Genomic DNA, 26,991 nt, shown 5'->3' with positions numbered 1-26,991 from the left:
TGCATGTTTACCTTATTCTTCCACGAACTCACTTTCTATAAACAGGCCTTTAAATCTTGTTCTTATCTTGTCACATTTGCGGTGCATTAAAAGACAGAGGTCAAATGTTAAGTTCTCTCTTTCAAAGGAGTTTGGCGTTCGTTTACTTTTCTTTCTCTGACTTCAAACTGAGAGAATGTATCCATGCAAGAGAAGAGAGTGTAGGATATTTTATTTTTGTTGCTCGCCCCGCCCCCGAAAAAAAGAAGAAAAACTGTGCTGAAGTAAATAAGTACAAATGAAGGACATGTTTTGTAATTCTGAAGCGTGGTGCAAACAAATATGTGAATCCGATCAAATAACATCAATACACTAGGTGATGACATTTGCACACAATATTGTTTGTGTTCTGTGCTCAGTAAAACTATACTCCGGTGCAAATGCAATTTTCATTTCCATTGAAAATGTGTTGTCTGTAAAGGCAGTGCACGACCACAACATGCATACTCCACTGTACGCCACTCCAGTCTAGTCTACGCACTTCCACTCCACGACAAAACACCATCACTCCACTTTAAACACTCTACGGCACACCACTCTACTTCATGCCACTCCAATATATGCCACTCACTCCACGTCACTTACCCCACTCGAATGTACCTTACTCCACTGCACCCAATCTACCCCACTCCACTGCACCCAAATCTATCCCACTCCACTGCACCCCAATCTACCCCGCTCCACTGCACCCAGTCTACCGCGCTCCACCACAATCTACCCTGCTCCACCACAATCTACCCTGCTGCACCACAATCTACCCTGCTGCACCACAATCTACCCCACCTCACGCCAATCTACCCCACCTCACGCCAATCTACCCCACGCCAATCTACAGCATTCCACTCAAATCAACTCCACTCCAATCTATCCCAGTCTACCTCACTTCACTTCACTCCACTCCAATCTACCCTAATCCAATCTACTCCAATTTAACCAACTCCAATCTACCCCACTTCACTCCACTCCAATGCACCCCTGTCTAATTTACCCCAATCCACTCTAAACTGCACTGCAATCTACCCCCTTCCTTCCAATCCAATCTACCAGACTCAACCCAAATCTCACATGCAATCTACCCCACTGCTCCCAAATCTATCCATTCCATCAAATACACCACTGCAATCTACAACACTCCACCCCACCCAAATCAGCCCCAATCTACTCCTCACTAATCTACCCCAGCCCAATCTACACCTCACTAACCTACCCCACTCAAATCTACACCTCACTAACCTACCCCACTCAAATCTACACCTCATGAATCTACCCCACTCAAATCTACACCTCATGAATCTACCCCACTCCAATCTACACCTCATGAATCTACCCCACCCCAATCTACCCCTCATGAATCTACCCCACCCCAATCTACCCCTCATGAATGTACCCCACCCCAATCTACCCCTCATTAATCTACCCCACCCCAATCTACCCCTCATTAATCTACCCCACCCCAATCTACCCCTCATTAATCTACCCCACCCCAATCTACCCCACCCCAATCTACCCCACCCCAATCTACCCCACCCCAATCTACCCCTCATTAATCTACCCCACCCCAATCTACCCCTCATTAATCTACCCCACCCCAATCTACCCCTCACTAATATACCCCACCCCAATCTACTGTATATATTCCAATCCAATCAATCTACTCCACTCCATTCCACACACATCTACTCCACTCCATTCCACATACATCTACTCCACTCCATTCCACACACATCTACTCCACTCCATTCCACACACATCTACTTCACTCCATTCCACACACATCTACTCCACTCCATTCCACACACATCTACTTCACTCCATTCCACACACATCTACTTCACTCCATTCCACACACATCTACTCCACTCCAATCCAAATCTACTCCACTCCAAATCTACTCCACTCCAATCCAAATCTACTCCACTCCAATCCAAATCTACTCCACTCCAATCCAAATCTACTCCACTCCAATCCAAATCTACTCCACTCCACTCCAATCCAAATCTACTCCACTCCACTCCAAATCTACTCCACTCCACTCCAAATCTACTCTACTCTACTCCACTCCACTCCAAATCTACTCTACTCTACTCCACACCAATCCAAATCTACTCCACACCAATCCAAATCTACTCCACACCAATCCAAATCTACTCCACACCAATCCAAATCTACTCCACACCAATCCAAATCTACTCCACACCAATCCAAATCTACTCCACACCAATCCAAATCTACTCCACACCAATCCCAATCTACTCCACTCCAATCCCAATCTACTCCACTCCAATCCCAATCTACTCCACTCCAATCCCAATCTACTCCACTCCAATCCCAATCTACTCCACTCCAATCCCAATCTTCTCCACTCCAATCCCAATCTTCTCCACTCCAATCCCAATCTTCTCCACTCCAATCCCAATCTACTCCACTCCAATCCCAATCTACTCCACTCCAATTCCAATCTACTCCACTCCAAACCAATCTACTCCACACCAATTCAATCTACTCCAATCCATTCCACTCCAATCCAGTCTACTCCAATCCAGTCTACTCCAATCCAGTCTACTCCAATCCAATCTACTCCAATCCAATCTACTCCAATCCAATCTACTCCAATCCAATCTACTCCAATCCAATCTACTCCAATCCAATCGACCCACTTCAAACCAATCTACCTGCACCAATCCGGTCTTCATTATATTGAAGGGTGAGTGGCAATGGGAGTAGTAATTTAAATAGTGATTAGACACAGTTTTCACACAGGCTGAATATGTCGAAATGGATATGGGTGCTTTTTCCATAGTTACATTGAATTCGGACGCTGAGTGAGGATAAAGACCCGTCGGGAAGATTGTTGTGTTTTGAATAGGGGGACGACTGTCAGGACACCTTCTGAATGTAATTAGGATACTGTTTAGTGTATTTAAACCAACTCAATTCTTTCCATCTCTACATCTAGAACTTTGTAAACTTATGCATGGATTATTTGACCCTAAAGAAAGGATATCATTGAAGAGAAACAAACCTGTTTTAATGAGAGGCAGTATATGACAGAAATTGGTGAGAACATCTATACCTAGTTTCATTTAATTGAATTAAGTGCCGCTTGAAGTCGCCGCGAGAAGACGCAAAGGACTGCTGACTGTCACAGAGGAGACAGAACACCAATTCCTCAATACCGGAGTAGCTGGGGCAATCATCTACGGGCGCATAGAACTACAGGCGGACTGCGAGTCCCAGGCGCCGCGGCATTCTTGGAGGCGCACCTGGGGCTCTTCCGCCTGACCACGCCTCCCGCCCCCTGGGTCCTACATAACGACTCGCGGCCCCCGCTTCGCGGGTACCGCTCGAAGTCGCCGCGAGAAGATGCAAAGGACTGCTGACTGTCACAGAGGAGACAGAACACCAATTCCTCAATACCGGAGTAGCTGGGGCAATCATCTACGGGCGCATAGAACTACAGGCGGACTGCGAGTCCCAGGCGCCGCGGCATTCTTGGAGCCGCACCTGGGGCTCTTCCGCCTGACCACGCCTCCCGCCCCCTGGGTCCCACGCCTCCTTTCCACCAATAACAGAGGGGCATCGGACGCGCATCGCGGGACGCGCGCGGGTCAAAGAGCAGGGCGAAGACCGGGCCGTTTGAGGCCGTTCGAGGACAGCAGAGACCGGACCGGGCCCCTCCTCCTGCCCGTCTATCCCACACGAAGAACGGAGCAACCAGCTATTGCAATGTGCACCTGAGAAACCAGGAGTAAATCTTCCATGGCTGTGGCTGGAGCCGCTAAAGGTACCATTGACAATTACTTTGTTAAAGCTGGGTCACTTCTGATTGAGGAAATTGAAGTACTCGAGAGATGAATTTCCCAGGAAATAGACTGGGTTAGGAGATCATCGATGGGGCCAATGGCCCAAGCCAGAACTCCGGATGGGAGGCTAGAAGCCACGAATTGTGAACTGGGGGATCGAGGGGCAAACCAGCTACCTAGTCAATCATCCACAAACCCAGATTTCACAATTGAGGCCCCTAGTGATCTTGAGGACATGAGTCTAATGGCTCTGCCCACAGGCCAAACACCCCAAATTCCATCTGAAACGCCGCTCCCAACCCTCAAACTTAATACAGTTGTAGTTAATGACTATGAGAATAGCTCCAACCTAACAAGGGGGGCTAGGGAAGGTGCTATCCAAAAAAAGAGGAAGGGGGTCACAATAAGGGAGGTAGTAAGACAAAACCCCCCAAATCAAATCCACCCAGGGAAAATGGTGCTAAAGGCAGTATCACTGATACTAATTTGGATATGGTCAGTGTATTAATCTCACCACCAGCCACCATTCCCATGCCCATACCATCTGGTTCAAACAATATCTCCATGGGAAATTCTAGTGATGATATCACACTGGCAGATATAGGCACACTTTTTAGGTCCCTTCTGAGTCCCCTTGAGGCTCGTCTGATTAAGATCGAAGCTAGGTTGGTTAACATTGAAAAATCTACAGTCCAACTAGCAGACTCCATGAAAATAGAATTGAAAGGAGCTAAAGGGGGCACGGATCCAAAGCCCAAAAGGGGAACCGAGTCTACTACAACCCTGAAGAAAAAGGGCCCAGTTACTGTTACTCAAGACCCACAATCCAAATCGAACCAAAATAAGACCCCCCAACCCCTGGCCAACCCGAATACAAACACTGCCCCTCCAAAAATCCAGCACGCATTGATCCCATCTCCAACTACTACTGCACGACCAAAAGACACTGCTACAATCCCGGCGGTAACACAGAGCGAATCAACACCTCCAGGGAAAAATCAAAACATCCCCGTAAAATTAAACCTGTGAACTTACCACCAGAGGCATCCCCCTACACAGTGATCCTGGCAGGGGTCCCCGAACTAAAACCTATGGCAATAGAATCAATCCCTTCCCTTAAAAATAAAGTCATTAGTTGGCTGCCTATATATAGACCGCTCCCACAAGGTACAACTGGTGACATTATTATGGTCAGACGGGCCACCTGGGTGGGATACACTAGAAAATCAATCAGAGGAGATTGTGTCCTGGTTACTTTTAGAGAGCCTAGCACAGCCTCCTACATTTGCACTTGGGCCCCTGACGACCAAGGTAGTAACATCCAAGCCCTTCCTCTCTCGTTCTTCTACCCTTCAAATTTATATACTTTAGAAGATCAGAGATAGGGGCAACATCAGGAAATGATGGAAGATTGGGAGAGCAGCCGTAGGGAGAGAAGGGATCCATATTCTCACAGGAGCAGAGTCCCTGAATTTTTCTTACCGTATGGTGAAGAAGTAGGATGGGAGTCTAACATCAGGAGGAGGGGCGGAGGGGGGGGGTGGTATGAGAGGAGTTCTGGGGCCTCATAGAATGCATTATCCAGCCTACCTCCCAACCCACAACAGATATAGCAGCCTCGAAATGGTTGATTGACAGTCTGAGTCACAAGGGAGAGATCACTTCCAATTCCATCAGATAGATGACATTATACCCCTTGAACAAGTGCAGGTTCCATGGGTACAGAGATAACTAGCACTTTATCAAGATCTAGGGCATCCCTTAGTGGACTCACCTGATATTAATATCAATGCAGGGCTGGTCCAGGGGCAACTGTCCCCCCCATCCCATGGTCAACCATGAGACTATTGAATCTAACCTCCCCGACATAGAGCCACCTCCTACCAGACCCCAATCCTTGACTCTGACTTCATGGAACGTGGCTGGGTTGGCCAACAAAATCGACTGTCAGGAGTGGGCTTCCTTTATTAACTCGAAAAGTGTATGCCTATTTCAAGAGACTTGGGCGCGAGAAGAACTCACATTCCAGGGGTTCCCAGTGTTTTCTAAACCAGCTAAGTGGGGGGGACGGGGTAGACCATCTGGAGGACTGGCAACTTGGGTAGCATCCGATCTGGGCTGCCATGCCAGCTGTCTAACGACAGACTCAGATGACATACTAGCTGTCCTCTTAGAGTGGCCAAATTCCTCGAAATTGGTGGTAGTAAACGTGTATTCGAGACCTACACCCACGTCACGCGAATCAAACACCATAGAGGAACTTTCTGCTTTTTTAAGTGACATTCCAGGGGAACTTCACTATGTGGTGGGAGGTGATTTCAATTCACACTATGAGCCGCTACCAGGCCTCCGTGATGGACCCTCCTTCGAGGAGGATTCACGGTGGCTGGTTCCGGTCACGGTGGCACCCCCACCAAGAGCTTGGACTCCCCTAGCTCTTCAGATAACTGCCCTCACTTTAAACCAAGGACTAAGGGCCTGTAATGGTCGTTGTAAATCAGACATCCCAAGCAAATGCACTTACAATAAAGCTGGATGTGAATCAAGACTAGATTACATTCTCATTAAACTGTCACTGTGGTCACAAATCATCGACTTCAAGGTTATCGATAGACGGGATAGTGAACACAATGCCCTGGAGCTCGAATACGCCCTACCAGGCAACGAGGACATGGGCCCGGGTCTTTATAGCGATAAGTCAGGCCTACTCCTGGAAAATAATCGGAGGAGAGTAAGGTGGGCGAAACTGGCCACTAGTGGCGATAAGTTACCTAAACTGTACGCCAGAATTACTCCGTTTTTAGAGAGGGCATTTTCCATTGGGGAAAAATTAGGTGAAGGGGAAAATAGAGACCTGTTAGGGCAGATTCATGCAGATTTAATCAACACCATGGAGTTGGACCGGTTTTCAAAAGGGGGGCCAAAACCGGTATAATAACCAAGAGAACGTGGTACAATGCCACATGCAGGGACTCCAAAAGCAAATTGCTATCTGCAATAAAGGCACGCAAATGCAGGGAAGAGATTCAATCCAGGAGAAGGGCATATAGGAAGCTCCTGGTGAACGCCAAGGCTGAATGGGACGAACAATACTGGGAGGAACTTTCCAGGGCACTCTCCACCAGAGATTCAAGCAAATTCTGGTGTATAGTGTCTAATGGAACGGAGGATCTATCCTCGGCAATTGAGCCCAACATTGCCCCCAGTATATGGCAAAATCATTTTCAGTCACTGTATGCCACAGAGGAAGGGGTTCTGAATGAATCCCACAATATTATAGCGACTGATTCTGAAGGAGAACTTTTTACAGAAAAAGAGGTGAGGGTGGCCATAGCTGGGTTGTCAACAGGAAAAGCCCCAGGGCTCGATGGGGTACCAGGTGACTTATTCAAGCAGGAACCAGGGACATGGGCCCCCTACCTTATGCTGATATTTAACGCTGTTCTTAGGGGGATGGAGGTCCCGGATACTTGGCTGGAAGCAGAGGTTGTTCCTATCTTTAAAAAGGGATCCCCCCTGCTCCCAGCCAACTATCGCCCGATCAGCCTTATTGACGTATCCCAAAAGCTTTTCGACAGACTGATCCTAGACCGGTTACAGAATTGGCTGGAGGAGACTGACATCCTGACCCCCTACCAGGCGGGATTTAGGCGAGGGGTGTCCACAATTGACCACATTTTTAGGCTGAACCTATTATATTGGAGGACAGCATTAATCGAGGGCAGCACCTTGTACACGGTTGTCGTGGACTTGCGTGCTGCCTTCGATTTGGTCCCAAGAGCAAAATTGTGGCAGGTCATGGAGGAGATGAATGTCCCGAGAGACATCTTGGCAATCCTGGTGAGATTACATCATAACAACTTTGCGCGCGTTAGGTGCGGTAGAGGTGGCAACCTAACCGAAAGGTTCCCTGTTCCCAGAGGGGTAAGACAGGGTTGTGTGCTCGCACCGACCCTGTTCTGCCTCTTTGTGAACAGGGTCATCGCGCACCTCACCAGGATTGCCAACACGGATGCCCCAAAATTGACTGGCAGCAGGGTGCCCGCAATCATGTTTGCGGATGACACCCTGCTGTTGTCCAAATCCCCGATGGGCATACAACGAGTCTTGGACGGTTTTCTGGAGTTCTGCACAGAAAGGGTACTCGAAATCAACCCCCAGAAAACCAAATTTATGATTCTCAACCCCATGCCCCTTAACCGCTCACCCCCCCTCCTGGGTACAGTCCGACTGGAACGGGTCCACACCATTGAATATCTGGGGATAACCCTCAATGAAAACTTAACGTGGTCGGCACACCAGTCAAAAGCAAACATCAAACTGGCTCAGTAGGCGGGTGGTACTATGAGAATAGTGAGTAAATCACCCTACCGCCCACTCACCCCTGTTATCCAAATCTATAAGACACAGGGGGGGGGGGGGGGGGGGGGGGGGGGGGAGGGGTGGCGGGGTCATATATGGGTGCGAGCTGTGGGGTCATATTCCATCGCCAAAATTATTGACCACCGAGAATAAATTCCTGAGGCAGATCACAGCTCTTCCGTTGAGTACTCCAATTCTGCCCCTAAGGCTGGATATGGGCCTCCGGCCCATAGCGGAGGAGCTGGGGCTTAACCCCTTGTATGCTGATGACGAACCCCAGCCGTCATGCACTACGGTGCTCGTATGCTGATGACGGCTGGGGTTCGTCATGGCCTGCCCCTGTTCATTTGTTTACCGCACAGCGGCGGAAACGGGCCAGCAGCGAAGGGGTTAAACCCTTAGCATTCTGGCGACGCCTTTGGAGCAGTCCAGACCTCTCAACTTATAGAGCTGAGCTACATGAATTCCTATTGTTGCCCAACGCCACTAGAACACCTTGGTTAAACTATATTAAGAGAACTTTCGAGGCAATTGGTCTTCCTGAACTATGGTCGGATCCAGTAAACACAAGTAACAGGACTCCCAGAAAGGTGTTATCTAGAGCCTATTACGATTTAATGCTCTCCCGAGCTGTGGAAGGCACCCGTGATGGATCACTGACCAAACAATTCATAAAAATCAAAGACTCCTACCAACTCGAAAGTGTCCTAGATGCCATGACTCCGGTATTAACTAGGAAATTATTCCTGCAATGGAGATATGGGACACATCCCTTGGCATCGTTTACTGCAACATGGTCTTGTCGCCCTCCCACAGAAATCTGCCCCGTATGTGCCCATACAAAGGAGAATGATGTACATGTGGTCTTTTTCTGCCGAGCCTACAAGAAAAGCAGGAAATACTGGCTCGTCCCTTTGCTTAAAAATATGGGATTCAGAACATTTTTACCCGCTTACAGAGATTTAAAGACAGATTTAGCCCCAACTACTGTATTTGCTCTATCCAAATTTTTAACTGCAATGTGGTATGCCCGAAATCGCTGCATTAAGAGATTTGGCGACTCTCGACAGACTTGAATCCCCGGCACACCACTATCTATTTTGATCACTAATGTTGTTTAATGCGTTTTTATCAACCACAAAATTAAATTTTCTGTATTTTTTAAAAATGTGATGCTATGTATATCTTTTATGATCATGTGATCGAAATAAAGATTTTTGGAATGGAATGGAATTTTAGCGTATTTAACGTAGATTAGAGAGAAATGGTATCCAAAAAGAGCCAGTGTTCTTGGGGTGCCTTATTGGCAAAAATAAGGACTCTCCGTGAAGAGGGCCTTCCTCTGAGTCCTTCCAAGTAACCATGAAGACTGCTACTCCAATGTTGACTATGATGTGCATGGTCTACTTAGCCATACAACATGCCCATTTGAGCGTTTGTGAGAATGACCAAGAATGTCATGATATATATGTTAATAGCCTTTCTATTTTCGTTATTTCAGCCGTAAAGAAGCTGCAGGTATCTCCCCAAAACACGTTTTGGCTGAAAACAAGAGTGGAAAATAAGTACATTTTAAATATTTTGTGTGAAAACACATTAAAACATTGCCTACACAGGCTTTGGATAATGATGGTTTTGATAACTATGAGTTCCAAAGTATTTTCTAAGAATGTCTGTTCATTAGACTAGGACGTATGAAAAATGTGGTTTTGAAATTGTACTGTTTTCAGAAGTATGAAAACGGAACTTGGAATAAGATTTCCACAATAAAGTTATTTGTTGGAGTACATCTGTCTATTGGAAATTTCATGATCATTTTAGCTACCTACTAAACTGTTCTTGTATTTAATATGTAGACTTGGTTGGTCACCAATCTAGTGGGTAGAGCTTGCCCCAGGAATTTCAGAATCTATGCCCAGTACCCCAATCTACCCCATTCCACTCAAATCTACCCCACTCTATCCCAATCTACAATCTACCCTACTCCACACCAATTTACCCCAAATCTATCCCAATCTAAACAAATTTAATCCACCCCACCCCAATCTACCAAGCTAATCTGCCCGCACTGCAATCTGCCCCAACTCCAATCTACCCCAATCCACCCCACTTCATTCTACCTCAATCTCCTCTCTACGCCAATCTACCCCACTCCACTCTAATAACATTTAGCCATGCTGACCAGCAGCTATGCTGGTGTACATAATGGCCAACACAAATTGCCAACGCTAATAGCTCTAGCAATAAGCAAGACCTATTGGTTTTGCCAATGCTTGTTTTACATATGCTTGAGAAATCATTTGGTTTCATGTATGTCCCTGAATTAAACTGCATGAAGTAGTCCAACAGTTTGGGGTCTGGTACACTACCCGGGAGAATTAGTTCTCCATGGAAAATCATTTAAGTGCCAAATAGAGATTTGTGTGATGCTGCCTCACAGCTCTCTGAGGAATGGAGGAGGTGATGACGCCCTTAACACATCGAGCTGTTAAATTGGCAGGACTCCAGTCTTCTGCAAATCCTGCCATGTTACTTGGCAAGGTGATAGTTACGTATTTATGGTTGCTAAAGAACAAAAAAAATCTTCAGATGCAAATAAAAGGGATCCAAAAATGAATATGTGAATTACAGCTAATAAGCACTCCAATTAGAAACCCCTGGTGTATAAAAAGCAGCTATAGTTCCATACGCAAGCCACTATTATCATATGGATTGTTTTTCTGATACAAACAAGGTCTCCCCGTCACCATAAATTTAAATCTTGAAGAAACCCTTTCCACACTGCGTGATGTCTAAATGACAATTGCAATTATGGACCATTTCGTCAAATAAGATGAAAAGGCCACTAGACAGGAGAAAAATAGAAGCACGCTAAGGTGTTATCGATGTGGCAGAGAAGAGACACGAACTTGAGGATATAATTCAGAAATATGCATTCTATACTAAATATTACATTCTCTGTGTAGGTTCGCAAAAATGCATAGAATAGAGAGCCCGAAGGCCATGAAGGTCGAGACTGAAAATAAAATATAAGATAAAATGATCTGCCTTCCCAGCTAAAACTAGGACCACTCTTGGTATCTGAATCTACACAGCGACGTCAGATGAGCATATGCAGATGAGCATCTCGGTAGATATCGATCATAAAGACCACTGCGATGAAATGCTGAATTTGGTCTAATAGAATAAGGCCCAATACATTCACAGTCAAGTTTGCTACTTATTTCACAGTGTGAAGTAACCATGGAAACATAGAACAGAAAATGAATCACAGTTTCAGAAAAGTATCTCTACTACCTTGAAACACGAGGCCCAAATGGAAGATGTATGGGAAGCAATTCGTTTAAGAGGGATTATGACACCACCGAAGGCAAGAAGCTGGGCGCAGTTCTTTGGATGACGATACTTTGATGGATTAGTGAATGCATGCCGATAGCAAAGGCCATGATCTCACTAAAGCCGTTGCTGCAGTAACGGCAATTTTAACTGCATCCTCATGTGTTTGCAGTTTGAGTAGACGTCGAAACGAAAGCTCAAAAAGGTGCATCATGACATTCACAAGCAGATGTCAGTGTGATTTGGGAGATGGAGCTTCAACAGAGGCTAAAGAAACAATCCAACCATTTCACGCATGCTATAAAAACCTAAATAAACACCATTTAATATACAGTAGACTTGGAACGTAAATTGTGCAAATCACATTAAAACAAGACTGCAAAAGAAAGAATGCCACAAAAACACGATGCAATAAAAGGACAACCAATTAAATGTTTTTCTTGTCAAATCCTGGATAGATTCCAAAATTGCATGAAACAATCACAGAGAAGCTTTGGTAAACAGAACTCTAAACTTTTAGGAGTCTGGGATGTGCTCAAGAATGTACAGCTAACCAATAACGACATAGGAGACCATGGCAGATCGGTGCCTGCATTCTCATACTGCACAGTGCCAATTTATTTAGCACCCTCATTTTGTTTATGAACCCCAAACTGCCCCCAGTCCTAAGTGCCACCTTCCAAACCAATCTTTAATTTGTGTCAGTCAGCTCTTTATGTTACTCAACCTACTCAATGACCGTAAAGTCCCTTTAAAGCAAGGAAACCTGCCAGCGACTATGCAACATCCATCCTCTAACATTAGCCTCTTGCGCTGATCACTCTTTGCTCCTATACTTGAATCCTTGTTACACAAGAGGGCAAAACGAATGGCTGGTCCGCTTCCTCTGCTGGGCTGGGAAAGTAGCGACAAGGCAAAGCATATCAGCAAGTCATTGAAATGACAAAAAGCTAGAGCTGCTTGGAGAGGTAGCATTTCAGGGCCTTGAGTGCTGGGCTGCAGAGAATGCGCTTTTTGTTCCCTCTTCGGAAGGAGCTTCATGTGATCAATACTGTGCCACTGTGGCTGTCTGCAGATGATGGAGCCTGGCAGGACCTGGGACCCGGGGGAAATTTGTTTAATGTAAGAATGTTCCATCACACAAGGGAACCTCTGTTTGCTGAGGTAACAGGTAACCTGGGCAACCCCCATGGGTATCCTCAGGCCTGGCAGACAAAGCATACCTTCATTAGCTCAGAGTGTCCAAATACCGGCTGCTGCCCTGCTCTCACAATAGCACCAAGATACAATCGTCCTATTTAGAAACCATTAGCTCTCAGATAAGAAGGCATACTCTTCATATTTTACCAACAGTCCCACCAGCAACAATGGCATTAACATTTCAGTATGCTAATGAACGTAGCAGGTGGCCTTAGAGGCTTTCTAAGAACCTGTCATTCATGCTTCCCAGCAACCTATCGGAGCCCATTATGTCCCTCCCCCAGCACCTCTTCCAAAGTTGGTCATGAGTTATGGGAAATCCCACTCCCTGCCATCACTTTTGCCTCAATTACCCACGCTCACCTCTTGACCCCAAGGGACTGTATCGACCTACCTCCCTGCCTCCGGCAAGCCTTGCACACACTCATATTGACCTCTTAACACATTTCCTAGAAGCATTCCTAAAGGAGGACTCAATGGTCCATTTAAAGGCCTTCCCACCTGTTACAAAAACATTCACAGGATGAACCTTTCATATTGCCCCTAGAGATTTTATACCCACATGGCATTCTCCTCCCGAAAGCGGAAACCCAGGTCTGTGTTTCCTCACCTCAAAGGAACACCACAGGCAGTGCAAACTTGGTACTACAGGTAGATTCATCCACAATAACTACTATCATGCATGTACTGCCATCCTTCGTGGAAGGACAACATGTCTTTAATCTGTACACCTAAACTATTGGCCCAGCGCGTCCGAATATATAACATGCTTACTCTATTAGGTCACCCTAAAATAGACACCATTTATAAATAAGACTGCTATTACTATTTTGACTCTCAACTGTTTTTTTTCCTGTAGGGTAGGTTTGCGGATAATTAACATTTAAAATTAACAATTCTAATGGTTGCTCCCACCAGTCCTCTTATTTCAACAGTTCGCCATGATCTCCTTTTTACTCCATTAGGCACATTCTCTTACTGCTTCCAAGTAAGTTTCTGCTCCTTCCGCTTTCTCATGTGCAATGTGGTATGAAATCAGCATTCATTGATTTCAGAAATGTCTTCAGCGAGGCATTTTCTCAAGTAATAGGCCTATACCAGTGGTCTCCAAATCTCTTCATTGAGAACACACCATTGCCTAAAATAATGCTAAACAATAATGTTGAGATTTTCTTTTTACAAGTTCACTTTGTCAAAATGATCACAAGCATCTGTTCACATAATCATCATGCCGCTGGAATGTTTTGCACTGAACTGTAGCACCTGTGCAATTCTCCATTCGTGAACTTCGTGTCCTCCACAGGATTGCAATTTCGCTAGCTTCTAACCTACCCTGGAAGCTAGAAATTCCTTAGCCCATGTCTCATCTGAGCTTTAACTGCCCCCTCTGGCAACAAGCATTTGCAAAGCAATAGGTCTCGCATTTTTTTTTTTTAGAGTTGAGCGCTATAAACATTGTAATGGAATTGTGTTTTACTCATGTGCGCGAGAGCGCCAGTGCAAAGGTGATAGAAAGCGAGAGAGAGATGGTATAAAGAGATAGTTAGAGTTCTTTGCATATTTAAGTGAGAGGTAGAGTGAAGAGAGAGCGAATGAGAGAGTTAGCGAAAGGTAGAGAGAGAGAGAAAGAGAGCTTAGAGGTAGGTTGGTAAAGTTGGAGAAATAGACTTCTTTGCATATTTCAGTGAGAGGTAGAGTGAAGAGAGAGAGAGAATGAGATAGAGAACGGTAGAGTGAGAGAGAGAGTTTAGATGTAAATGTAAATGTAAATGTACATGTATTTATATAGCGCAAATCACTGACCGAGGTCGGTATCTAAGCGCTTGCTTAGGGAACCCGTCCTGGTATTCCCCTGTGAGATAACCCCGGCAGGGTATCCACAAGGTGAAAGCCAGGCATCCCGCCACGAGGGGCCGTTGTGGAGATTAAGCAAGCTATTGCCCAGAGTCGCAGAGTGTGAACCCGTGAGTCGAGAAGGCACCGGAGCGAGAATTATCGAGTCCGTGGAATTTTTTAGCCCAAGACCCGCCGAGGCGGGGAATTGAACCCTGGTCCAGGGCCGATCTCAGCTTCCGGGTCTGCCGCCTCTAACCCCTGAGCCACACTTCTCCAATGTAGGTTGTTAAAGTTGGAGAGATAATTGGGCGGTAGAGTGAAGAGAGAAATAAATCTTGTGATTTTGGGCAAATCACAATCTCCCAGCGCCTACCCAAAAAAACAGGGATTGAAGCGCTATACAGTTACTACACACTGGCCCATGCTATGTGATTCAGGAATACATGCTTGCCTGGGGACAAACTGGAGGCATTATAAGCCAAAGCTATAAAATACAATAGTCTTCTACTGACACTGAATATTGCCGACTACAGTAACATGAAGAATATGAGACTTGCTCAAGACAAATGTTTAGAAAAGCAATAGACTACAAAGTTATTGGGTAAGATTATGAATGTTTCCTACTATTCCAGATAAATAAACGGTGTTCTTCTAATATCTCAAGTAGTGAACAGCAGGACTACTGTCTAAAGGGGAATACCAAATAAAAGTCCCTGTTTAAAGAAAAGGGGTGCTTTGCTGCTGCAGTACAGAACGGAACACTTGGTGTTTGAAGTTCACATATTTGTCTTTTTATTTTTTCAACTGACGTGATATCGCTACCATTAAGTGACAGAACGAGGAACTGGCAAAAGCTTCCCAGCATTGGAGAGACGATGTAAAATGAGATACAAAATTAATATGGCATTTACTCTTTTTTAAAGGATCTCTTTAAAAGGGATCAGGTTTGCATACAAAAAAATAGCTGTAATATGAACAGAGATGTGCAGTCTGATCTCTGTGTGAGTGAATGCCAATTGCAAATATTGTAGCTGCTGTGTAGAAAATATTTCAATGGCTGCTACATACAAAAGCGCAGGGGACCAGATGTTGGAGCCCGCCATCCTTGAGGTTGGCAGGAAGTAGGTGTGTGTGCATTAGCAAGAGGGTAGAGTGGCTCTGACCTGCTTGACCAGAAAATCCCGGAGCTTATTGCAGTTCTTCTCGTTCCTAGCTGTTATGTACTGTAGGGAGCGGAGCTGCAAGTTCTCCAAGGGCCGAGGAAAACTGGGTGTCACTTCCTCCGCACACACACAGCACAACATAGCAGCAACTTGAACCGCACCGCCACATGTGGGGAAGAACAGCCTACTTGGGGGAGAGCGCTTTAGGTGTGCTGTGTCACTGTGAGAAAAGTCCTTATAGGAGGCGGCGAGCGAGTGGCTACACTCTTGTGAGACCTTTCAATGCACAGATGAAGCTGGAAATAAGCTTAAGTGCGTGAGTGAACGTTGAAAGTGGCCTGTGAAATGTAATGCTTGTTACATGCAGTGACTGTGACGGTGAGGACATCACGAGGGAGAGGGAGGGAAAGTGAAAGCGTGCCATGCGCGCGTTGTCCTGGAAAACAATGTGGGACAGGAGATGTGCACGCATACCGAGTGCACATCCCCTGTCCGTACGCGTGCACATCTCCTGTCCCCCTTCCGACAGAAAACCGACAACAATAGGTCTAACCAAGGCGAGCAACGCATGAGCTGCGTCATTAGGCGAGACCTAAAAAGGCATTGTCTTTATACAGCCTTGCCTACTTCGGTCTCTTATCAGTACCAAAAATACAGTACCAACATACTCCTGGCTGTTATGTATGCTAATAGGACGCTGTCCATTTTTGCTTGCTTCTACATATTCTTAGAGTATAAGTGTGGACTGGTCTCTTTCCACTCTTGTTTCACGTGGTTTCTGCAGTGCTGACTTCATTAACTCCTCTCACGACTCTGCTTGTTCAAGTATTTGTCTAGAGAATTCTTTGCTTGATGCAACCATAAACTGTTTGAGTTAGTGGTTTTCTGGGAGTACCACAGTGAGATCCCATAAAAATGTTTCTTTCAGTGATTATTGGTACCCTCTAATTATTGTATGCAGATTGTGTTGGGGTAGAGTCTATTTTAGCTTGCAGTATAAGTAACGGCCATAACCATTTGGACACTCTGGTTTATAGCAATAATATCAATTAGTTAAAAAGGATTCAAAGCACTTTAATTTCTAATGGAGCTTAGTTTCCATTTCATACTATCCAAGCCCCTCTGGCCCACTGCTCAGTAGCCCTAGTATTGTCTGAAGGGAATTTACCTAACCAGGCACCATACAACAACATAGTACCATTTCTTCTTTGTTGTATACAAAGCCAGTAATTTATCAAAACTCTTCTCCTAATCTGACTGTCCCAATTTGCTCTTGAATTCACAAAAATACAGTTTCAAGTCAATAGGATGTTCCCTTCTCACATGCCTCCATTTTACCATCTGTGGCAGTTGCGCTTTTATCATGATGGGAGGAAAAAAACTTTTTTTTAAGTAGTGAACTGGAGGAATCAATTCAGTTCTGCCGAGATATCTTGGGCAGTATCCCACAACAATTATCTTTGGCCACTAGAGTCGATGGTCAGGCCTTAACAAGGGACCAGGACTCAGCAGAGGCACAGGTTCTTTTTACATCCATCAATGGCATTTAGTGCTGTTGGTCCACATTCTGCAAACTTTTCCTAGAGCACTCACCTGTGGGGAACCTCCTCCTGAGGCAGATCCAAATGGTATCGGATGAAAAATCTCTCAGAGTCCTCTCTCTCACCATCAGTGACAGCACTTCCATTCAATTTGGAGACACAAGGTAATCTGCAAAGGCACACCAGAAAAAAGAGATTGAGGCATTTTCGCAAATGTGTACAGTGAACATGGACTTGAACAGCTGAGCTACATACAAAGGCCACACCAGGATAATGCACACTGACAGAGCCTCTTGCACTACACCACCCTACTTTTGATGCATGACACATCAATGACATTACATAACTTCATCCAGAGTGCACACATTCATTACAAAACACACCACTAAGATGCAAAACAAATAACATCCCATCAAACAGAAACCACCAGAATACCCAGCTGATACTTAATGAACAGTGAGAAATAGCTCCCTGTTCAGAATTAGTTGCAACACTCTGCAACCATGTGCGGACAGACAAAACCTCACTAAATGCCAAGGAGTATCCAAAATATTCTACATTTCAAGGGTGGTCTACTAAGCTCAAAACCTTTTGATGTGGTTTTCATTTTATGGTACACATGCATATGTCACCCTAAATTTAATAATATCATCTTTCAGCTGGCCACCAACTTTACAATATACACTAAACCGATGTGCTTTAACATAAAAGCCTCTATGTCTATACATACCACTACATAGGATACCAGGGCATTTACATACAACTACGTTGACACCACAGCATTGACATCAAGATTCAAGATTAGGATAAGATTCAGTGTTAGGATTAGGCTGAAATAAGGGACAGAATTAGTCTTGGTGTTGTGGGAAAATGTAGTATTAGGTTTGAGTTTAGGTTTAGGAATACAGTAAGAGTTTGAGGACAGGCCAGGAGTTAGGCTTAGGGTGAAAGGTACCTCAAGGTTAGGCTCAGTGATAGGTTTATAGTTAGAGTCGTGTTAAGAACTAGAGAAAGGCTTATGATTAAGGTGTCACTTATGGTAAACTTTGATTTGGAGTTAGGGTAAGGGCAAGAGTTGGGGTTAGGCTCAAGTTTAGGGTTCAGCTTTGTTCTGGAGATTGCATTTTTGGTTACTTAGCAGGCAATGGCTAGGGTTAAGTTTCAGGTTAGGGTAAGATTTAGTTTAACATTAAGGTATAATGACAGGTTTAGATCTAAGCATGCAGTGGGTTTATGGTGTTGGAGGGGAAATCAAGCAAATCTCAGGTATCTACGTGCCACATAACAGAACAGAGCTATTTTCAACAAACAGTGGATTAGGCAGCAGACTGTGCATTTTTTCAAGTACCCTCTGGTTATCTCTAAATTCCCTGCACTGATGGAATCCAAATAGCATTAGAGCAAGTTACTAGACCTGTACTGGGCAATGTATGCACAACTGAGGCTGTTTGTCACAACATGCACACTCTAAGGAATAGAAACAACAATGGAAATTAAAGAAACACAAGCAAGCCTAGATAGACACCAGGCATGGCCCTTACATGTAGACATTACTAAAGGTCAACACTGCTTCACAATACTGGCAATAAAAAGAAAGACTTTACTGTCAGAAACCATTACATTTGCTGTGATCCAAAAATTACTGAAAGCCTAAAATCAACAAAGCTAAAAGTTCACTAACTGGTACAGCAAAATGGGCTAATCTACTTCCCACCTCGCTCTTACAAATGAAAATATAGTTACACAAAAAATGTGTGTCACAAACATAGGGATAGAGGGTTCATTTCTATACTTCTTTAGAAAATGCGATCCTCTGACAATGGGTATGATATATTTGCACTTTTCAGCATATAAGTTGTTACATGTGCTACTATGATGAACGAGAAAAATATGTACAAAAACAGGTCTAGCTACATTACATGTTTTGCTCTGGGTGACAACTGAGGGCCATAACAGAATGTTTTTATCAAGGTGCCACTAATTCTCAATGAGTGTGAGTTTTGGCTGCTTTCATCTCCTCAGTGTGCAGTAGCAGAAGCCATTGCATGATGGAGGTCAGGCTGAGTGAGATTTATCCATGCTGATAAAAAATGTCTGTGACCGTGCTTCTTTTATATCGATCCTGAAGACACATAATTAATAACAAAGGGCCTGATTTAGAGTTTGCCGATGGGTCACTGCGCCACATTTGTGATGGATATTCTGTCCGCCATATTACAAGTGCCATTGGATATATTGCACTTTTGATATAGCGGATGGGATCTCCGCCACTTTTGTGACAGAGTAAGCAGTTTGTCGTACTCTAAATCAGGCTCAAAGATCTTTAAACGTTTGCAATAGGATATGTGTATGTAGGTTAATTTAACCGTAACTGGTGTGGAAACTTCAGTTTGGTCTGTGTTAGAACGTTCCTATGTACTGATTATAGCAATTCCGGATTATTTAAATGTTTTTTCACTCCTGTCGAATTCATTTCTAGTCCAAGTCTTCTTCTCATGGAGTTTATGGGAAGAACAAATAACATTTGAACTTCTATTAAAACTGTGAATATTATTTAGGAAAATGAATGCCATCAATTTGGTTGACTAATCTACTTCGGGCTTAACCAGGAAAATGTTACTGGAATACATTGCACCGTTACTACCTTTTATGCAAGAAACATAGTTACAAAACACTGTTGACAAATTGAAGGACTCAATATTCAAAGTGTGATCCATATGGGTATAAGATCACATAGCAGAAATAATGAACCTAGAAGCATGATAAAAAAATTCTTGGAATATATGGATGTCATTAAGCGTGTGATGGTCTCCCCAAAAAAAGAAAGCAATTCAAATGGCCACGGTGATTTGTATATCCTTGGTGTATGGTGAACTGTGCTTCTTATTTTCTTTTTCTTTTCCCTTTTCTTGATTGCTTTCTCAGGATTTAGATCTTGCATTCAGAAGCTATCAAATTTTGGTAAGTCGCAATTTCGGTCTCATTCACTGTTGACCATATATATGAACTATATGCTCTTTGAAGGCTACATAACAGATACTATTCTATACTTTGCGAGTAACCTTATGCTTAATTTTCCTGATGGTTCCATTTGAGGTTTCAGGCCGTTGATTCACTTACTGGCTTCATGTTTCAAAACCCATGTACTTATTATAAGTCCTATTGACGTTAACGGACTCTGAATTCATGGAGCGCTCCTGTTTGAGCTCCCACCAATATTGACATGTCACTTCATTTCTTATATCCTTCTAGATAGTCACTAATATGCTGATATGGTTAAATCAAGTATTGTGAATATGTTTTAGTGTACTGTGTTTATATCAACAAACTGCTACATGTTTCTTTATCTTGAATATCATTTCATGAATATGTTGTTCCCCTTTTCCCTCTGTTATCCCTCTTATATATATATTTATCTTACTATCTTTGATGCTTTTACCTATATTTACCTATTGATATGTACTAAAATTGTATTTACATAACACTATCCTTTATTCACATGTCTTATCTTATTCTTTATTTCTGATATCTATACCTACAAACACTCTTTGCACATATTGATATTGCACTAAAAATTACACATTACTATCGTTATTCATATATGTACTACACTTACCCCATACCGGCTCTTGTCTTATACCAGTCTTTCCTGTCTCCTTTTCTTACCCTTACCTGATTCCCCTGTTCCCTTTGCCTAACTTTCTATTCCTGCTTCTCATTTTCCTAGGACCGCCATTTGACGTTTGACTGTTTTTGACCATCTGTTTAGTGGCACAACCCATGTTGTTAATGTTCCTGTGTAGGTTTGTTCACTTTTGTATCAGCCTTGAAAAAGCCCTAGGTCGGCTGGCATTTGGACGAAACATATGTCAGCTGTCTTGATGTTTACTTATATTTAATGAAGTAAAGCAAAAGAAGTTATATATACTAAGCATCTTATTTTGTGTGTTTGCCACGCCAATCAGAATTTGCATTCCTTTACCCATGGACCTCAAACACTTATATTAGCAGGAACCTATCTCATATCTAGAACACTTATGTAACGCAAGGTGGTCCTTGGGTGAAACCATCAGATAGGCATATGCTACAACAATGATTGGGTCATGTCCAATTGTGTGTGAACCCTGATTGCACCCACGACCTGGAAGCGTTATCAAATGACCAAGACATAATATTTTTTTCTCAACTGATGTTACCAAAATCACAGTTTGGTAGAAGAAAATTATGGGTCGAAAGCCAACTCTATGGTCTTCCACATTCTTTCTTTTTTAAGTTGCTCACAATAATAAGGGCATACATCATAAGAATTCTATGAAGCTCAAAGAACATATCAAAAAATTTCAGCGAGAAAAAATAAAAAATTTAAGTAGTCTTTTATATTATATGTTGCAATTTGACCTATTTTTTCTGATTTATGTTATCAGTGAGTGTATGTGCGTTTGTATGAATGCGGTATCTCGTTAGCATTCACCTACCCAAAAGGTAGCTGCTGTACAGAGACTAAAACAAGCATAAAATCAGTCCATGAGTGATAGGAGTGGTAGCTGGTTTGTGGATGGTTAATCCATTTCAATGCAATGTAGTGTTCTATAAGGAGGTGCATCTGCAGCTCTTTCCTAAATGCAACATCGATAAGGTTATCCAAATGGATAGAGAGATGTTGTTTCAGATCCTGGGTGCAAAAATGGAAAAGGCCTGTTGCCTTGATTTCTCTTTTTTTGACTCCTTACTCTGCAGCCTAATGGTGTTCTGGCTGCCGGTGTACCGAGAACCACAAGAGATAGATTGTCTGCAAGATTAGCAGGGTTGATGGCTGTTGTGGCACTGTAAATGATGAAGGTAGATTTGAAGACAGTGCAGGCCAGTAAAGAAGAGTTCAATCAGGATGGGCGTGATGAGATCATATTTCTTCAATCCCCGGATGACGATGACGTGTTGCAGCATGTCGATGCCCTTAAAGGGTGCCAGTGTGGAGTTTTGGAGGCCACTGAGTAGGGTATTACCACCATCCAGATGCAAGTGTACGGGTTCTTTAACAGCAGTTTTGTAGTCGCTCTCTGAAGAAATGATTTCACTTTCGTTAGAAGACAGTGCTGGTACCAAGCTGCTTCTGATTTTTTGGCAATATGTTTCTTGAGGGTAAAGTTGGTGTCCAGAGTGATTCCAAGTGGCTTGACATTTAGTGGGTCTGGTAGGCTCTGGACATCCATGTCTGGATGATGCACAGGCAGCGTTTGAGGCACTGGATGTTTGAATCAGAGGATTTTAAAGTGGATTTGTCCATCATCAACATCCTGGTAAATCTTTTTTTACCTACTAGTAAAGTACAGCTCCATGTAGAGGTTGAAGATGCCAAGGGACAGTAAGGAACCCAGGGGACTACTTGTGAGGGGAATCTTTTGGAGCTGGAGGTGCCTAGGTGAACAAATTGATATAGGTTGGAAAGGTAGAGGGAGAACTGTGAGGGACATTGACAGGGATTCCCATTTGAGAGGGTGTGTATGAGTGTGGGATGGTCGACTGTGTTAAAGGCATATCAGGGGTTGAACAATATCAGGAGACAGGAGTCATGTTCATCTGTGGTCAAAATGGTGCTGTCTAGAAAGTGTAATGCAGCTGCCTACAAAGAATAATGTAGGTCAATGTTGCAGCATGATCTGAAGCTGGACTGGTAGTCATGTAGAAGATGGTAAGCATTAACTTGATCTTAGAGATGAATGTAAACAGTTTTTTCAATACCCTTTCAGATAAATGGCAGGTGAGTGATGGACCTGTGGTTGGCTATGTCACCAATGCCTAGGTGTAGGTTTGTTTATGAGTGGGATGATCTTGCCTGTCTTAAGAGCTTTTAAGAAGCGGTATTGAGTGATTAGGCATTTTATAGTTCATTTTATAGCCTAATATTTGTTAGTTTTTTGCATAAATTATGGATTATAATTTTTTTTAAACATAGCAAGTTGTTTTTATTTAATACTAATCGTTTTTGCCATTCTTTCTCTCCCCCCCCCCCCCCCATCACTTTTCAGAGATTCGTTTTGCGGCTGTTCCCCCAGTCTTGTCCAGTCTCCTCTGTGTCTGGTAGGATGCAAATGGAGGTGGTGCTTGCTGCTTCTCACTTTATTTTCTCCATCACTTCCATTTCTTTTTTCTTTATTCTTTTTAGCAATGGTTCTTGACAGTCTTTCAATCTTTAGATTTTGGTGTTATTTCTTTCTAAATGTCTTTTTTCCCCTTCATGTGTTTGTCTCTTTCTTTAACAGTGCCCTTATTGTTTCTCTATATTTAAAAGCGTTCTATGTTTCACTATTTATGAATTTACGCTGTAATACATTTTTGATAAAAAATATTTGGTTTTCTATATAAATATATCTTTGAATAATTTAGAGTAGTTTTCCAATTTTTCCAAAAACAGAGCTAATGTTTAACAAAACTTAAATTAAATACTTTATTGATCCAGGTGTCTAATCTGTCTCTTGGTTAAGTCTTAAAATTGAAAGCCATTGAGTGCCACAGGCATTTCCTTCTCGCTCTTATCACAAAAAAATGGGGTAATTGTTTTGTCATAAGTTGTTAAATGAAGAAATAATTGCACAGAAAAATAATTGTGATGCAAAATGAATTTTAATGTACCTTAAAGTTGATAATGTTCCCATTTGTATTTACTTTTTCTAGGAGTTGTATTAACGTTACAAACATTTTCACCAAAGGTATGGAAATGTTTTAAGCAGCAGAATGATGTGAAATTTCCTGACTTTTACCTTGTCTCTCAGCTTTTATTATTCCTCAGTCAGATTTTGGATATTTGGTTCACAAGCTTCAGAGCCACCAATGAAGTTTAATCTAAAACACCATACATTTTGGGCCATATGCACCTGTAGGGCCTGATTAGGATTAGGAGTTGCCCCCGACCGACATCACTGCAGTTTCGGAACCGACCACACAAGGGGTCGGCGGTCCCAAACCACAATTATGATGCAACTGCACATGTTGCAGTCAAAGACTCCCATTTCACTATGGGAGCTTGTGCAGCGATCATAAACGTGCTGTTGTACAAGCTCCCATAGAGAAATGAGAGTCACTGTAAATCTCTGCACCGTGCGGCAGGCACCGTCACACGGTGCAGGGAATTACAAAGGGGCACCCTAGGTGCCCTCTAGACTCCAAGTCGGAAAGCCAGACAAGGAAAGCCTGTCAGAAACTGACTTCATAATTATGTGGCTGTTCCGACTGGTCAACAGGCTTCTTGAGCCCATCGGAAGCCGGATTGACTGGCGGGTTTCAAATCCAACCGCTGTCCTTGTAATACGGCAGTTGGATTTGAAACCTTGGATGTCAGTCGGAGAGCTTCCGACCTGCGGTCAGAGGCTTTCCGACTGACATCCAAATTAGGCCCTTATTATTAATTGCAGATTACTTTCACCAACATTTAAATTCAGTTTAGCAGAGAAAAAAATAATAGTATAATTCACCAATGTTATAACAAAAGGACAATGGCTAAGAATATAATTATTTGCTGGCAAAAATGGAACACAGGCCTAGAATGGTTTCCCAGAGTATTTAAGGTTGAAAATCTGCTACCCTTTCCACAACTAAGAGAATTCTAAGCATTCCCCCCTCTGCTTTCTAAAGCATTCTAGATTGAGGCTGCAAAGGGGGCCTTATTTAAGGTTCCTGGAAAAAAGAGACATGGTTTGCAGTTCCTTATTAAATGAATGCCCTCATCCCTCAAAGGCTTCGATAAAATATAATTTATCGTCTCCTGAGGATATTAGTGACAAAACAAAAACTGATAGACAATAGGAAAATTCATATGTTCAACGTCCTAGACATATTTGGATCTCTTTATAGTTAAAGCTTCATCCCAACTCCAGAGTTGCAAGTACAACACAAAATGTATCCTTTTTGTATAGTAGATTTGTCTTGGATGACTAATATTATGAAGTCAAATCGATTCCTTAATGATTATTGTTTCCTTGTGATTTTAAATTCTGATTTAAATCATGTGATTTTTAAATGTCTTGTGATCAGTAATTTTTATGCTGATTATTAACATCATAAAAACATTCAGTAACAGTCTTTTGGGAGCCTAGAATTAGAATGGGAATTATTTGCCAGGTGAATGCTTGTTGGTCTACTTTTAGCAACAGACTTTGGACACATTAAGCTTAATTGAAAGGGCACATCTAAAATACCTTTTAAAGTTTAGAGGACAGAATTCCTCACCCCACTGTCAAGAAAAAAGTTTTTCAATCTTCCTGAAAGTATACAGTACCTTTGTTATGCTGTTCATTCACTTTACTTTTTATTTTCCTGCGAGTAACTAGCATTTTGGTAATTTATGTCCTTTGGATATTGTTAAATCACTTGCTTACTGAAAACAGTTTTATATTTATTGAATATTTAATTAAAGTCTTATTTTCTTCATTTTCTTTCTTTATTAAAATAAAAGATAAAATAGCTCTATGCTTTTTAAAAGACGAGGTTTCTTCCAATGGCATAGTGAAGTTCTATTTATAACATAACAATTTTTAATCAGTATTAGGTTTTGAGGACTAAATGTGTTTTATCACCTGGTTGGGGAAGTGGTTAAATAGCGATGTTATTATCTATGGAACTAAGGGTTCTGATCCTGGTTTCTCCCTAACACATGACCAAACTGGATGCTCTTGGACAAAAACCATGCATTTTAAAACATATTATAATCCATCTCCAATGTTAAATTTGTATAGATTATTTGGTCCTCCCACAGGAACTTTTCATAACACTAGTATAACCCACCGCTTTCTATATGATGGTAAATGTACACAGCTACTCATCTTATTTTGTCTTCAACACCTAAAGTTTAACTCTACAGCTCAATGGTACAATTTGGCACCTCTACTCAAATGCTGGGCATATCCAAACTTTTACTGCTCCTTACTAAAAGATTATCAAAGAACTGATTAAGCACTGCATTTAGCTCTTCTGAGTATAAATTAGGATTACAACTAATTATGAAGCAGTTTTTTCAACTGGTACTGTAAAGTGCATCCAGAAAGAGTGATGTGTCAACGTAGACTTCCAAATTAGTAAAGAGAGTTATTATCATCTTTCATTAATTCATTAGCCTACGCTATCTCACCAGAAGCACAGATTGAAGTAGGCAAACCTATCTGTGCAAATGAATCCAGCCATTAATATTTTAGGGCAGTTATAGAGTTGAGAAGAAATGTACACTATATTGGCCATAACACATACACATACAAAGAGTTTAAGTAAATTGGTTGCTACAAAAATATATATATATATTTTTAGAATTCCCTCCATTTACTGTGTAAAGTTGTTTACTGTCTCCTTTGTAGCCCGCTTGTGTTTCTGATGCACTAAAAAGGTCACAGAAATGTGATATTAGAAGGAATTGCCACACCGCATACAGTCAAAGCAATATAATGAACATGCATGCAGTTTGCCTCATTCGTCCACTGTCTGCCTTTCTAGAAAATACATTCACACCGCGCAATACAAAATGATCAGAGACGAACCAATGTAAAGATTCAAACTCACACAGATACAATTTCAGTTATGGCATAGTGGCAGAAAACATACAGTTCGTGTTTAGGGAAATACGCATTGTTGGAATTGAGAACAGGGCGTGGAAAAGAACATGAAATAAGTAAGTGTTTTAGGAATTGACGGAGGGAAAGAAACACTGTTATGATGATCAATCAGATG

General features: G+C 42.7%; 1 protein-coding gene across 2 annotated transcripts in view; it reads right to left on the bottom strand.

Annotated features, from left to right (window-relative positions):
* Window positions 1–26,991, bottom strand: part of TBCEL (tubulin folding cofactor E like) — a 233,275-nt gene that overhangs the window by 15,950 nt on the left and 190,334 nt on the right. For both annotated transcript variants that reach the window (XM_086956794.1, XM_086956793.1), the window contains exon 7: window positions 17,333–17,449. In XM_086956794.1, the coding sequence (XP_086812920.1) occupies window positions 17,333–17,449 (117 nt within the window). The remainder of the gene's footprint in view (window positions 1–17,332; window positions 17,450–26,991) is intronic.

This window comes from Lissotriton vulgaris, chromosome 2_1, assembly GCF_964263255.1.
Source record: "Lissotriton vulgaris chromosome 2_1, aLisVul1.2, whole genome shotgun sequence".
In the NCBI taxonomy this organism is placed as follows: domain Eukaryota; kingdom Metazoa; phylum Chordata; class Amphibia; order Caudata; family Salamandridae; genus Lissotriton; species Lissotriton vulgaris.
This window is presented reverse-complemented; position numbering and strand designations above follow the sequence as displayed.